Source organism: Phascolarctos cinereus, unplaced genomic scaffold (genome assembly GCF_003287225.1).
Source record: "Phascolarctos cinereus isolate Bilbo 61053 unplaced genomic scaffold, phaCin_HiC Scaffold_9;HRSCAF=440, whole genome shotgun sequence".
Classification (NCBI taxonomy): Eukaryota; Metazoa; Chordata; class Mammalia; order Diprotodontia; family Phascolarctidae; genus Phascolarctos; species Phascolarctos cinereus.
This window is the reverse complement of record NW_027556402.1, coordinates 213,443,191-213,459,728: the sequence shown is the minus strand read 5'-3', so window position 1 is coordinate 213,459,728 and position 16,538 is coordinate 213,443,191. Positions and strand designations below refer to the sequence as shown.

General features: G+C 39.2%; 1 protein-coding gene across 1 annotated transcript in view; it reads left to right on the top strand.

The window, feature by feature from the left end:
• The window catches only part of SBF2 (SET binding factor 2), a 494,333-nt gene that overhangs the window by 428,991 nt on the left and 48,804 nt on the right, over positions 1 to 16,538 (top strand). The window contains 4 exon segments of the mRNA XM_078148119.1: positions 6,416 to 6,556; positions 7,480 to 7,575; positions 11,766 to 11,950; positions 15,820 to 15,996. Coding sequence (XP_078004245.1) covers positions 6,416 to 6,556; positions 7,480 to 7,575; positions 11,766 to 11,950; positions 15,820 to 15,996 — 599 coding nt within the window.

The following is a 16,538-nucleotide window of genomic DNA, read 5'->3' as shown; positions in this document are numbered from 1 at the left end:
TGGTCTGAGGCCTGATTTGAACTCAGGTACTCCTGACTTCAGGGCTGGTGCTCTATCCACTGTGCCACCTAGCTGCCCCAATAAAAATAAGTTCTAACTAAGAAGGATTGATTTCAAGGAGGAACTTAAAAGAAGGGATAAGAATTAATTATTGGGCCCTGGGCAAAGGAAAGAGAAGAGAGATAGGTGAGCAGAAGCAGATTACACTAAACCTAGAACAAACCTTGTGCTGAATTTGCTCACACTCTGTCACCACACTCATGTTCTTTTTAAAGAAGGGGCAAAAAGCAAAGAGAAGGAAAAATATAAAAGAATAGAATGGATGGAAATTCACAATTAACAATCATAACTGTGACTGTAAATAGTATGAACTCACCCATAAAATGGAAGAGGATAGCAGAATAGATTAGAAAATGGAATCCAACAATATGTTGTCTCCACGAAAAACATTTGAAAGACAAAAGACACACAGCGTTCAAATGAAGAGCTGGAGCAAAATCTAACATGCTTCAGCAAAAGTTAAAAAGGCAAGGGTAGATTGGGTAATTAGGTCGCACAGTGGATAGTGTCATGCCCACAATCAGGAAAATGAGTTCAAATCAGGCCTTAGACATTTACTAGCTGTGTGACCCTGGGCAAGTAACTTAACCCTGTTTGCCTAGTTTTCTCATCTGTTAAATGAGCTGGAGAAGGAATGGCAAACCACTCCAATATCTTTGCCAAGAAAACCCCAAAAGAGGTCATGAAGAGTTGGACATGGCTGAAAATGATTAAACAACAACAACAACAACAACAAAGTAACCATGATCTTAGACTAAGCAACAGCAAAAATAGACTTAATTAGAAGAGAAACAGACCTAGATGATGAATTATTGTCAATCCTAAATATATATGCACCAAATAGCAGAGAATCTAAATACTTAAAGGAAAAATTAAATGAGTTATAGGGAGAAATAGTGAGATTATAATAGTGGGGTATCTTAATTTATTCCTCAGACCTAGATAAATCTAAAGCAAAAAAAGTGAAAAACCTGAGTAGAATTTTAGAAAAGTAATTTACAATAGACCTGGAGACTATTGAATGGGAATAGAAAGGAAATAAAAAGGAGTGTGTGTGTGTGTGTGTGTGTGTGTGTGTGTGTGTGTGCGTGTGTATTTCTCACTGTGCATAATGCCTTCACAAAAATTGACTGTGTAGTTGGGCATAAAAACTTTGCAAACAAATATAGAAAAGTAAAAATAGCAAACACATCTATTATGAACCACAGTGCAATAAAAATTATATTCAGTAAAGGGCCACTGAAAATGATTAAAAATTAATTTGAGAAATTGTAAAGAATAGGTTGGCAAAAAAAATGTATCAGAAAAAAATCATTAATTTCATTAAAGATAGTGACAACAATGAGACAACATACCAAAATTTAGGGGATTCAGTCAAAACAACCCTTGGGGAAGATTTATATCTCTAAATACTTTCAGCAATAAAAGAAAAGAATAGATATTGGTCATGCAGCTAAAGGGGAAAAAAAGCTAGAAAATCAGCAAATTAAAAACTCCAATTAAACACCAAAATAGAAGTCATGAAAATAAAAAAGATTAAATTTGAAAGCAAAAAGCCCATTGAATTACCAAACCAAAATAGAAACCTTGAAAATCAAGGAAAAAATTAAAAATGAAAGCGAAAAAACATTGAAATAAAAAATAAATCTTGGCACTTTTTTAAGCATCAGAGTACACAAACCATTACTAATTTGTTAGGGAAAAAAAGGAAAGAAAGAAAGAAGAAAAGCAAATTACAGGTATCAGAAATGAAAAGGTAAGTTCACAACCAGCTAAGAAGAAATAAATTGTTAGGAACTATTTCACCTAGTTATTTGCCAATAATATAGGCAATCTAAATGAAATATATGCATATTTATAAAAATACTAATTGCCCAGATTAACAGAACAAGAAATAAATGACTTAACCCAATACTAAAGAAAGACATTGAATAAATTATGAATGAAATTCCAAAGAAAAATACCCTAGGACCAAATGGATTTGCAAGCAAATTCTTATTTTAAGAACAATTAATTATAATATTACATAAACTGTTTTGAGTAACTAGGAAAGGAAAGAAGCCTTGCCACATTCCTTCTGTGACACAAATATGGTCCTGATATCTAAACTAGAGAGAGTCAAGCAAGAGAAAGCAAACAATATAGAGATATCCCTAATGAATATTGATCTCCCCCAAAAAATGTTAAATATTAGCAAGAAAACTACAACATATCATAAAGATTATGCACTGTTGCCCAATTGGATTTATACCAGAAATGCAGAAATGGTTCAATATCAGGAAAACTGTAAACAGAATTGACCATACAACAAGAACAGCAAATTGTGTATGATCAATAGATATAGGAAAAGATTTTTGACAAGATACAATACCTATTCCTGTTTTAAAAAAAAAACCTTAGAAGACATAGAGATAAATGGAACTTTAATTAATGTGGCAGGTAATATTTATCTAAAAGCAAGAGCCAGCATTATCTGTAATGGTGATTATCTAGAAGCCTTTCCAGTCAGATCAGTGGTAAAATAAGGATGTCCATGATCATTATTGCTCTTCAGAATAGTGCTAGAAATTAGATATAAGACAAGAAAAAGAAATTTCAAGACTAAGCGTGAGCAAAGAAAAAACAAAATTTTTGCAGAAGATATGATGGCTTACTTGGAGAACCCTAAAGAGACAACTAAAAAAGCTAATCAAAACAATTAACAATTTTATCAAAGTTGCAAGACATAAAATAAATCCCCATAAATTATTAACATTTCATACATTACCAACAAAATCCAGCAGGAAGAAAAATAGAAAAAGAAATTCCATTTAAAATAATTACAAAAAGTATAAAAACCTTGGGATTTTACTGCCAGGACACATGCCAAAACTATATGTACAAAACACTGTTTACACAAATGAAAACATTTAAATAATTGGGGAAATATCCATTGCTCCTGGGTAGACCAAGCCAACATAAAAAAATGACAATATATCCTAAATTAATTTATTCAGTGCCTTAACCAATCAAACTGTCAAAGTAAGATTACTTTATGTAGAGCTTGAAAAATTAAGAATAAAATTCACCTGGAGGAACAAAAGATTAAGAATATCAAGGAAATTTGTGGATAAAAGTGGGAAAGAAGGGGGTCTAGCACTATCAAATCTCAAACTATACAGCAAAGCAGTATCAAAACAACTTGATACTGATTAAGAAATAGAGATCATTAAAACAGGTTAGGTACACAGACAAACAAGCAGAGTAGCATAGCATTTGATAAACTGAAAGACCCCAGCAATTTAAATAAAAACCAACTGTTTAACAGAAGCTTGGGAAAACTGGAAAACCAGCTGGAAAAAACTAGGTAAAGACCAACATCTCACATCATAAACCAAAATAAGTTACAAATGGGTATATGTCTTAGACATAAAGAGTGATATGATAAATTAAGGGAGCAAGAAAGTAATGACTTATCATATCTATAGATGGAGGAGAAGTTCATAACCAAACTAGAGCTTCACAGGAAGGAAAATGGACAATTTTAATTACATAAAATTAAGAAATTTATGAACAACCAATTCAGCTAAAATTAGAGAAGCAAATTGGGGTGGGGGGAAGAGAACTTTGCAGCAAGTTTCTCTGATCAAGGTCTCATTTCTTTTTCTTTTCTTTTTCTTTCTTTTTTTTGGGTTTTGTTTTTTTTTTTTTGGAGGCATTTGGGGTTAAGGGACCTGCCCAGGGTCATACAGCTAGTAAGTGTCTGAGGCAGATTTGAACTCAGGTCCTCCTGACTCCAGGGCTGGTGCTCTATCCACTGTGCCACCTAGCTGCCCCCAAGGTCTCTTTCTAAGATATATGTAGAACTGATCCAGAATTATAAAAATACAAGCTATTCTCTACTTGATAAGTAGTAAAAGGATATGAATGGGTAGGTTTCAAAGGAAGAAATCCAAGCTTTTAATAGACACATGAAAGTTATTTACATTGCTAATAATTAGATAAAAACCCCTCTAGGGTTCTACCTTACATCCATGAGGTCGGCAAAGTAGAACAAAAAAGAGAAATGACAAATGCTAGAGAAGTTGTGGCGAAATAGGCAATTAATATTCTCTTAGTGGATTTGGACTGATGCCCTTTGACCTGCAATACCACTACCATGTCTTTATGGCCCCAAAGAAATCAAGGAAAGAGGAAAAGGACTCATATGTACAAAAATATTAAAAGAACTCTTTTCTTAGTGGCCAAAAAAATGGATACTAAAGGGGTTCCCATCAGTTGTTGAAACTAAAGAAGTTATGGTATGTGAATGTGATAGAATGCCATTGTGCTGTAAGAAATGATGATGGGGATTTCAGAGAAACCTGTGCAGACTTACTTGAACTGATTGAGAGAGAAGTGAACAGAACCAGAAGAATAAGTTATACAGTAGAAACAGTATTATAAAGATAAAAAACTTTGAAAGACTTGGGAACTCTAATCAGAAAATGACTAACCACAGTTACATTGGACTCATAATGAAACTCATCTCCTGGCCTCGAGTACAGATTGAAACATTTTTTTACATGGCCAGTGCAGGAATTTGTTTTGCTTGACTATACATGTTTGCATCAGGAACTGTGTTTTTCTTGCTTTCTCAGTGGTGGTAGGGATTAGGAGGGAGAGAAGGGAGATCTTTGTTCAAAAAAAATTATTTTAATCTAATTTTTAAAAAATAATGTGAGTACTCATAGCACATCACTAGTTTCCATGAAGATGAATAAATGAAGGATGAGATCCTTTCTCTAAGTCAAGGTTTCTTAACCTGGCATCCATGAATTTATGTTTTAAAATAGGCTAGTAACTGTATTTTAATATCATTGGTTTCCTCATAACCCTATGTATCCTCTCTTATGCATTTAAAAAAAAAAATTACTCTGAGAAGGGATCCTTGGGCTTCACCAGAGGGGTTCATGACAAGAAAGGGTGAGTAGTTTGCTCTGACTTATTCCACCCCAAAGAAAGAAAGCAAGATGTGGGCAGCAGTTCTGTCAGTGGGCCACAGCCTTGCTAGCTAAACTACCTTGAGTTCTCCTAGTATCCATCCATGTCCTTTTGCCTTTTCTAATGTCAGCTGCCTCCTTTTGTCCCATTTGGCTTAGTGAAAGCAAAGGCATCCTCTGCTCCTGGTATAGAACAATTTAAGACCATGTATATTGAAGTCTGAACATTTTCGTGAATTTAGGTAATTGACCTCACTGAATTGCTGGTGCTCTGGAATTCACCCAAGCTGTACTGTAGTTATAGTAGCGTCTAAGTATGTCTGAGTTACATAACTGGACTCCTGATGAGACTTCCCTTAAGCTTGGGACATTAGCATTTTTGGTATAATCTTTTCAATGAAGTGCTGCCTCTTTAATCTAAATCCTTTTCACTTTTAAATGGGAAAAAAATCTAAATTTTTTTTTGTTGCTTTCCTCTTTTCTAGTAAAAAAAAAAGCACCTGCAAATTATAGATGGAGGCTAGGGTTGTGGTGAATAGATAAATGAAATGCATCGGCATCTCAAGTCATGTGGGTAGGCTCAGTTCTCCTCTCTGCCCTTAAGAGAGATATGAGCAATGCTTCTAATGTTTGCAGAGGGCAGCAGCTCTTTTCCTTGTCCACAGAGCTCAGGGAAGTGTGTAGGGACTTTAAATGAGCATCTCTTTTTCTCAGCTTGGAAGGACATCGGGTATCAGATGTTGGAAAATTCAACCACCTTCTATTACAAATGGGGAAACTGAAGTCTGGACTGGAGATGTCACTCACCCAGCTTTACGTAGCTAGCAAGTAGCAGAACTTAGGCCTGTTAATGCCTCATCCAGGGTCCTTTCCACTCCACAGAAAACCAAATCTGTATTTACTTCAAGGACATTGCTTTCAGATATGGCACTAGCAATGCCAGTTTCTTTGGTTCTTCCAGCCACTGTAGGAGCAGCAGCTACATGATCAGGAAATTCAGCAGTTATATTTGTGGACTTATATCCGTGCCAGGCATAAGGGGCAAAGTTGGATTGGAACACCAAGCCTGCATGGCATGGAGAGCCATTTTCCCCAGCATGACCAATTCTGGCGTGCACAACCAGATTTGACCAAGGACCCTCACCCTGCTAAATTTGTGAGGAATGACAAAACTGAGGAGATTTTCATTATGAAGATATTGTGTATTGCTTGAAGTGGGCCTTTTTCAAGTAGTTTGGGGGGGGGTGTGTTTAAACTGGTAACATGAAGCTTTGTTTGACATGAGCATGCATAAGACCATGAATAAGCAGCCGACAAGTACTCTGGGCCCAAGTTGTGCTGATATAGTCACTGCTTCTCCCCTTTGACCTTTTCTTCCATTTCTCTCTCTCTAGCTCCCACCTCCTCTTTGGAAACTTCAAGTAGTATAGAACAGGAGAAATACCTGCAAGCCTTACTGACTGCAATTTCAGTTCATCAGAAACTCAGTGGCAGTAACACCCTCACTGTCAGGCCAGCCCTTGCTCTGTCTCCAGGTAAGGTCTTCTTAGAGCTGGCTTCTACTTGGGAAGGCGCAGGATAGGACTGCTGAGTCATTTGCTTGTTAGTTTTTCTAGCAATTTGTACTGTTCCTGTCAACAGGGTGTCACCGGGAGATTGCTGGGCTCTGGCTATTTAGCAATCAGGTTTGTTATCTATCCCAGTCAGGAATAACCAGATTTAAATGTCATATTTGAAAGTTGGAATGAGGGGTGGAAGACTAGTGAAATGGGAAAGTTTCATTTTGTTTTTAGTGAGAATCATTTTTTTAGCTGAAATGTTATGAAGTGATTCCAAATCCCAAATTGTTAATGGTGTTACAGAAATTATAGGGGAATAGGTATCTCCATTATCATATATGTAGTTTCAAATTCCCAAATTACTGCACTATCTTATTGCCACCTGTATTTTAGATAAAGCCTTGCAGTTCAGTGTGTTTTGGCTAGATCTGGATGAAGCCATTGAGACTTACATTCATATTCTGTTTCAGTTATCATGTGATGAAACCCGATAGGGTTCATGTAAAGGTAACCCTGATGTGTTAGACACAGGCGCATGTGACTTGAAAAGTTGGTCTACTTGGCATAATCACCTGTTTGAATCAGCCCAGCAGACGCAGAAGATGGCTTTTCTTGTAAAGTAACACCATCTAGAAAGCATGCTTGCTTTGCTGCATTCATCATTGAATTCTTTGATTGCATTATCCAGACCTAACCCTCCATAATCTTGCAAATGTGTACGTTATCTCTGACAGAGTAATCATGTCTACTTATTATCTCTAATACAGCTTTGGGTGCTTAAAAAGTACAATATTTGGCAGCAATTTGACGTGTTATACGTGAAGAGAACAATATGTCATTTGAGTAATGTCAACTTGAACAACGTGATAGTTTTTATTCTTCTTTTTGGCTGACTTTAGGCTCTGAGCGAAAGACTTCAAGAATGTCCACTGTGCTCAAGCAGGTAGTGCCAGGACATTTGGATGTAAATCCATCCAATAGCTTTACCCGAGGAGGTTAGTAAGATTAATTTTATAACTGAGCACTGATGTAATTAAAGAATGCCCCATAAAAAATAAAAGTGGAAATCATAAGCTCATAGTTAATTGTTTTAAGTCTCCATGGAGCACCTTATATCCATTAATTTTTCATGTTTTTTAATCACCTTTTCTTGTAAATTATTGATTAATGAATTAATAAAATGTTAAGATATAAGCTTAACTGCATGAGATAAGTGGTATCATAGTAATCTGAGGCTTATGAGTTTTTTTACTTGAGGACATTCAGAAAATCTCTGAGGGGAGAAGGGGATCACTTGGGGAAATGCATAAATGACCCAATTTGTAGAATAACTCGACTTGGTGAGAGCTCCATAGTGGTTTTAATTTTTAGTCATGGGACAGCCAGGCCCCAGACCTGTAGCTAAGCAGAGACAGCAGACATTGGACCCTGGGGGCTTGTGCTTGTCAGGGGACAACTCTCGTTACCCCTGAGCTTCTGATTTGGAGGGTTAGGTGTCATTATGAAAGTAAAATCTGCATGCTGGATTATTTGCTAAATGCCTCCTTCCTCATAAAGAGCAGCTGATCTTAGGAGGAAGGGAGAGAACAGTTTAGAAAAGACCATGTTAGCCCTGAGAGTCCCAAAGGGCTCCCTAGTATGTGCTTCCCCAAGAGAGGCAGGGAGAAGAGCGCCATTCCTTCTCTAGGTGAATCGAAGGAGATAGCTCCTCACCCAAGCTGCGCCTTCTCCCCTCTGCCTCCTGCAACATACGTACAGCTCCTTAGAGTCTGCAAATGGTCTCCATGTACATGGAGACGTTCAGACCATGGAGAAGTGACTGAGATAGGCCTCCATGCATCATTGAGTACAGACCTGCTGCCCAAGACTATGGCTGAACTTAATTGTCAGTCTATTTAATAATCTTATCAAGGCCTTCCAGCCCCCTTCTACACATAGTGCTGTGAAAGTCATCAAATTTCATTAGGGTAGAATATTGACCAAGCCATTTGGCAGTGCTGGCTACAGGAATGCCTCTGCATGGCAGCCAGTCACCAACCCCAGCTGCATCCCTCAGAAGCATTTTTCCAATTTTTCTACTGCCAACTTATAACCCTGGCTTGTGTGCTTCATTGAGAACCCCCCCACCATGGCCTAAAGCCTACATTAAGTTATGGTGACCTCAGTTATAAAAATCAGTTTTCTGTCACAAAGAGCCTAATTTATATCACTCAGAATACAAAAGGACCATCTCTAATTCTGCCTCTCACTTTGGTGCAAATAGGTACTTGAGGTAAAATGTCAAATGTGCACGTGTAGATAAAAAGACGGGATTACAGGTTCATGCTGCTTACATAAACGCCTACGTATTTGTGGAAGAGAGATGCAGCTTATGAGTAAAGGCATTTATTTTTGAAGCCGGAGCTCTTGTCGTTGTTGTCCTTGTTGTTATTGTGCTTTTTAATGAACATGTCTTTGGTTATACCAAATGGTTCCATGGTTACTTTATCCCAATTTGGTGCTGCACGGGTCTGATTTATACTGGCCTCCTCAAGTGCTCATACTGCTATCTGGCATTTCCCTGTCAACCCAGGAAGCTCTAAAAAGATGTGGTTATTTTATTGAAGAAGTGTGTTTCTGGCTGAATGGAACTCCCAAAAACCTGGTTCCTTTTGGTGTAATTCAACGACGCCTCTCAGTTGCGCTTCCCATTTCAAGTTTCATGGAATATTTATGAAATTTGGTACCTTTGAAAAAACAGGTACTGAAATTTCATTGCACAGGAGCGTGGTTCATCTTTTGGTGTGGGATGAGTTGAATCTTGTACTTTTTTACTGTGGTTTCATAAGATTTTCTCTTCAATGTTAAATTCCTGAGAAAATTAGTAACCAGTTTCTTCTTTCTTACTCTACTGTGACTTTTGCTTCACTGCCTATCCCTTGCCTTCTCCCGCCTTTAATTCTACCTACCAGTGTCTGGGCACAGAGATAAATGTTTCATTCAGACAAACCCCAAATCAACAACAAAGGGAAGAGTCCATAATCAAGGTACAGTTCTCTGTGTTCTGAGACATCCATCATTCTCTACCATGTCCATAACTTGGCATGTTTTCATGTTGTTCAAAGGGATGCTTCTATTTTTATTTCATAATTTAATTCACTGTGCGTTGAATTACACCCCTTTTGTCGAGTAGCATGGCATAGTGGATGGAAAGCCAACAAAAGAGTCAGAGTGACCTGGGTTCCAGCCCCACCTCTGGCATCTGCTGGCTGAGTCCCTAGGTGCCTCTCCAAGACTATATGGTGCAAACCAGTTTCCAGTGTTCATTGGCAGAGCACGTTTTCTTACCACGAGATCCCTACACCAGTAAAATTATAGATCAGGTCCAAAAATTTTTTCATCCATATTCTAAATTATCAAGTCCACCATTCTGTTTCCCTAAGCTTAAAAATATCCGTTAGCATGGCCCCTAAAGCAAGCTCAGTGCACCATATATGAGGACACCTTTTTTAGCTAGAAAGTGTTTTCCTAAGACTTGGGGTTGCTTCTCCTCATATCACAAAAATACTCACAGACAGAGAAGCATACAAGAGGTTATCATGTTGGCTTCTAGCCATGTAGAAACTCAGCCCTGTGTTATGCCTGTCAAAGAGGGCTCTTCCAAGAATAATGCAAGCTTTTCTTTGCAAGCGCACTGGAAGTAGCCGAGAATCACTGTCACCCCATCACTGGTAGAAACATTTCTGTCTGTGTGCCTAGCAAGTAATTCTATTGCTCTGAATGTGCTGTAGCAGATGTTCTCTGATTATATATGAAATAAACCTCTTCCTCATTGCCCTATGATGTGAGATGTGATACAACATGATTCAGATACCCATCATACCTCCTGGAGTTTATAGTTTTGTAGAAGCCAAGCAAATAACAAATTGCCTTTCTCACTAAATATGTAATATCCTTGCCTAAAGAAAGAAATTCCTAATGATAATTGATATAATGAAGACAAAATTAAAACCTACATGGGCTTCTTCAAACATCAAGAATGTGCATTCTTTTAGAACACATCTGCATCTGACCTTCCTTTTGGATTTGTCTTCTTCCCTGGCTTCAGCGAAATGCAGAATTCCAAGCCATCATTGCTTACTAGGTTTTAAGAAACTGTATGTTAAGAGAAAATAAGGGGGAAATTCTGTCATTCTCAGAATCTTCAGGCTCTCAGACTGTTCATGGCCTCTGTATGATTCATTCAAAGGTATTGTTTTCCAGTCCAGCATTGAGTTTTTGTAACTTTTTTTTTTATCATAGCTGCTAACTCCAGCAGGAAGAATGTTAGTGACATCAGTCCTTAAGTCTTCAGAAAGTATTGGGGAGAAGATTCCCAGAGAGCACGACCTTTCTTCTACCCCCACCTTTCCCCAGTCTTCAGCCTGAATACTATGCCCGGTACACACAATACTGGTGATGCATGGCTAGCCTTTCTTTCAGCAAGCTTTTTACCAGCCTCTAATCACCAGTCAAACATGTATATGATTCTATAACACAAGCTGATCCTTTGCTCCTTCTGTTCCCATGGCAAGTCAACTGCTCTTTGAGCTCTGGGGAAGCTAACTGTCACTTAGCTGTCAGAAGGAGTTAAATAGGACTCTTAGCTTAAAACTTCCCAAAACAAGAGGCCTGAGATTCTAAAAGCCATGCTCCTGGAGAATGCCAGAAATAGCTCTGCTAAGTGATGCACTGATTGTGTGCATCAGAGGAACCTGCAGAGAAGCCTCTTCTGTTGTTGTTAATGATAATAATGCATATCTGAAGTGCACTGAAGTTGACAGAGCCCTCTGACACAACACTGGGGGTAGGCAGTTCAAGTGCTAGTATCTCCATTTTATAAATGAGGAAACTAAGGCTCAGAGAGGGGGAATAACTGGCTTAAAGGGACATAACTAGTGATCATTAGAATAGGAATTCATCTAGCAAAATGACTTTCTTCTATTTCCTCCAAGTACTCTGGTTCATTTTGGAAAACTTTGGTTTTAAGAATATATTAATCCTGGTTCAGATTCTAGTATCATTAAGCTATATGGAATTGATGCTGGTCTCTTCTCTTCAGAATATGTACGAAGTGCATGCTTTTGGTACTATAGTCAATATAATTTCCAGGTAAGATAATTGCATTCGTCCGACCTGTTTTGTAATGTTTGTGCCTCTTACAAAGGTGTCTGGGCAAGTCTTCGCTCCAGCAATCGCTTTATCACCTCTCCAGCATCCTTCATTGATGTTGGCGCCCGACTTGCAGGCAAAGATCACCCGACATCCTTCAGTAATAATGCCTACATACAGAATCAGCTCCTGAAACGCCAAGCTGCCTTGTACATATTTGGTGAAAAATCACAGCTAAGGGTAACGTTTCTCTTTATCACTCAGGAAAGTGAAGACAACTCTTTGGGCTACTTCTGATTCAGATGCTGTTCTTTGTGAGCCTGTTTCTCTAGCCTAGCTTCCCTGCATGCCTTGGGTATTTTAAAGATAATGAACCTCACCTAGTGACTCTGACCCTGGTGAAGCCCCTGGGCATCCCCAACGCCAGCCCCCTCCTCAAAGAATGGGCACCATTGGCTGCTCATGTTTAAAGCCCTTTACAACCATTCTTTTTGTTCAGTTTCTGGGAAGCTTTGTGAAGAAGGCAGGGCAAGTGTTGTTATCCCCATTTTACAGATGAGAAAACCAAGAATCAGAGAGGTAAAGTGAAAGAGCCCAAAGACGCTGTTAGGAAGTGACACGGTAGGGTTAGAAAATAAACACACTTATATATGTGTATACACACATGGATTAGGCCCATCCTTATTTGGGGAGGATTGTGAGTCAGTGTCAATTTTGATAGCTAATATATGTATACATACTAGCATTATATTGAGCCCAGGTCTCCTAACTATAAATCCAAGGCTCTTTGGGACACAGTAGAGCCTAATTTTGTCAAAAAGTGGCTGAGCTAGAATGATATAATGTGAAAGTTTGGAGATCAAGACTATTCTAATTATCGTTTGGTGGGAAACATGCCTTACCTTGAAGTCCCTAGTCAAGGGAAGCAGGTTTCTGGTAATAAGCTTATACATATAGAATCTGTACCAAGGCTTTGAAATCTAGCCGTAGCGGTGACTGTGCTAGGAACAGGATTGAGTACCCTGTGTTGGTGCTGTAGCCTTCCTGAATGGGCATGCTGAGCATGCCCAACACTCTAAAGAATTTGGGTCTGTTTGCAATACCTTCAGTTATTCAGCATATGTTTACTGAATAGGTGATACATGTCAATTCAATAGTAGGAGCAAAAAACCAACTAATTCATGTTGTACCACCCACCTTACCTGTAGTTGTTCTGGGCCTTAATCTCCCTGGGCACGTTATGGCTAATGCGTGCATGCACATGCATGAACACACTTACACACCCGGACTCAGGGCTATGAAGTAGTTTTTAGAATTCATCTTATTGATTTAGAGTTATAAAAATATTTCAGGTACTGAAGTATGTTTGTGTATGTGTGTATATTTATATATCCATTAGCCATGGAAATATGCATGTACCCATAATCCAAAGAATTCAAGATACACTTAAAGAAAATCAGGCCATGACACCAAAATAAAATCACTATTCTAAACATACTTTACAGTCACTTTTGGTTTGATTTGGTTTGATTTGTGTGAGAATCTGTATTTGTAAGAAGACATCCAGCAGATATTTGTGTCCTCAGCCCCTTGGGACAAAAGAAGGAGGAAGGTTTTTGAAAACCTTTGCAAGGTTGATGTGTGTGTTATATATTCAGGGGGATGCATATACTCTGCTCCTTCATACAGGGCTAATACAGTGGATTGGGGCTCAGAGCCGATGCTAGCTTTGTTGTGCTGTGAATCTGTGGCAGTCACAAGAGTCCTCTCTAAAAGAGAAATGCCCTACAGCAGCAGTAGGTGCCATCCCCGAGTGAAGCTCCCACTCATTGACACTATGAATTGATTTTTAATTAAGAAGTCCCCAAGAAGCTTTCAGTCTGAGGTCACATAGAAAGTCATTCCAAAGTAGCTGTCTGTTAGTCCAAACAGGCCTGGTGCACAAGCTATAACATGGAGCAAAGAGCAGAAGTACCTGTCAGTCTCCTTTCCATGCCTCCCTGTGGCCCTTTTGCCTTATGGGGTCTTCATCGATATGACAGATGAGGAGCAAGGCCAGCTAGTCAGATGCCAACATCAGGACAGCCTCATCAGTGGGACACTAGCCAGTCATGTCATTCCATCAGTGATAGGACTGTCAGAAAAAGGGAGCAAACAATAGGTTTTCCCTTTACCCATTGAAGCCCAACCCTAACATATATAAGAAAGAGCTGGATTTCATCAGTATGCTCCAGTTGCCACACACTAGAGCAGAGTTTGTCATTTGTTCTTTTAGAAAGGAGCTCCCCTACTTAGAATGCCAACAGCGGCAGCTGGTGAGTTCCCGCTGCCCAATCTCAGTCTCACCATTTATCCTGGACAGTCACACTTCAACACATGAAGCCATCTCCATCGACAGCACTCTCAGGAGAGGTGCAGCACTCCTTGTGAACATGCCCTGCTGCCCTTCCATAGGCATGGCAGCCAGCAGAGTGCCGTGCGTGGCCCAGCACCAGGCTGACGGTGGTCGACAACTTAGGAAAAGAATGTTTAACTTAACTCTAAAGGGACCAAAATAAAATACTGTTCCTAGAAAACTACACATGTGACCTTATCAACAATTTTCCTCTTAGAGCAGTAAGGGTGAGTCGTTGTACAGTGAAGTTGGAGGGGTTTAAAATGAAAACATCTCCTCACAGATGAGATTGGGAGGCTTTTTAGTCATCTTAAGAGCAAAGTAATCAGTCTTAAAGTTGAAAGAAATTTCCAGCTGTGAAATAACATTCTAAATAGGACCTCCATCAGTGCAGTATTCCTCCATAATAAAATATTTTAATGGATGGATCCACACAGCTCACCCAGGTAGTTAAATATCCTAAGTGAGATAATGCAGAGTATTAGGAACCCTTAGAGCTTCATGAGATAAAGTGTTTCAGATGGAATGGGTATCTTGAATTGGCAACTTCCTTTGTTATATGGTTTGTAACCTACAGTGGGGGAGTCAGGACTGAAAGGTAGCTTCTTCAGCAGCCACACCTTCCATCTTAACTAACCTTTAGCTGCCACACAGGGTAGTAGAACAAGCCAGGCTCAAGACCAGAAGATCAAGGTTCATGTGGCCAGGGACATCAAGCAGGTGACTTTATCCCAATGGTCCTTGGCTTCTTCCTTTGTAAAATAAGAGGGATAATATGTGCATGTCCGCCTGTGGGAATGTGAGCTGTCATTACTGTTATTATTTTCTGTTCCCTGGCTTTCAGAAAATTTGCATCACAGGAGCAGTGTAATTTGTTTTTTGAAACACTGTATGACGTGACACTCTCCCCTGCTTGAAGAGGTACAATAACATATCCTCCCTTAGGATTAACCTAAGGGTACTTTGGGCACTCTTGACTGGCCCTGTTGGATTATTAGTATAGCACAACCATCTAAGGGATTCCTTCCTATTTACTGGCATCACCAACTCCCTCTAATTGACCCATTTTAAACTTCTAACAGGTTTAACCTAACCAGTTGAAAATAGGCTTAAAGAATAGGCAGTTATAAGCTCAGCCAGTATTTAAGCTTTACTCTGTCACTTTAGGGTAGCTAGGCAGTGCAGTGAATAAAGTACTGGGCCTTGGAATCAGAAGACCTGAGTTCAGATCAGGCCTCAGACACTTATTGGGCAAGACTCTGGGCAAATCACTTAATCTTTTTTGTCTCGGTTTCCTCATCTATAAAATGAGCTGGAAAAGGTAATGGCAAGCTACTCTAGTATCTTTGCCAAGAAAGCCCCAAGTGGGGTGACGCAGATTTAGACACAACTGAAATGTGTATACAACAACCCTCTCTTTAGGCTCTCAAAATGATAGTAATTTTCCATATTCAAGTGATACAATAGAGGACACAGGGAAGGTGGAGGCATCTTACCCTGTACAAGCTTTGGAACACCCAATTTTACTTGAATGACAGTTCCTGTAAAGTAGATGGGATTAGCCATACAAGTCCTCATTTCCTATGAGGCTCTTCTGCATGTTCAGGGATGGAGTTTGAACCAATAGGCTTACTTGGTCACATCAAGTATTGACAGTTTTGCTAGGTCATTTGCAGTGCCTCTTCTGAATAACCTTTGGCACCTTTGTCCACAGGGTTTCAAATTAGAATTTGCTTTAAACTGTGAGTTTGTTCCTGTTGAATTCAATGACATCCGGCAAGTGAAAGCCAGCTTTAAAAAGCTGATGAGGGCTTGTGTCCCCAGCTCTATTCCTACTGATTCTGAAGTGACATTCCTCAAGGCACTAGGAGACTCCGAATGGTTCCCACAGGTAATTAATTGATGTGGTAGGTTTCTTCCAAGTCCCCTTAAGTTTCCTAATCCTGTCTGTCCAAGAGATTTCTCAGCATTAGGAAAAACTGGATACCAAACTTCAAGGTAAGCTGGTCTGGGGATCTCAATCTTTGAAAACCACTCACAATCCACACCTTAGTGTTTGAGTACCTTTGTACTAGTCCCAAACAAAAAACAAAATCTGGCTATGGCAAGAGATGGATGCACCCCTCTGCTGACCCCCCAGCTTAGGTTACATTTCTATCCCCGTATGCTCTTAAAGAAAAAAACTTAAAATCATTTTGATAGCAAGAAAAAAAGGGGACATCTGAATGAAATTCAGTTCAGCAACTTGTGGACTTAGCAGGATCAAGTAAAGGTATTTTGTTTGTGTTGGTTTGATTGGGGGTTTTTTGGAGGTAATTGGGGTTAAGTGATTTGTCCAGGGTCACACAGCTAGTAAGTGTCTGAGGCCGGATTTGCTCTCTGGTCCTCCTTACTCCTGGGCTGGAGCTCTATCCTGTTAAGGATAGAAGAGAC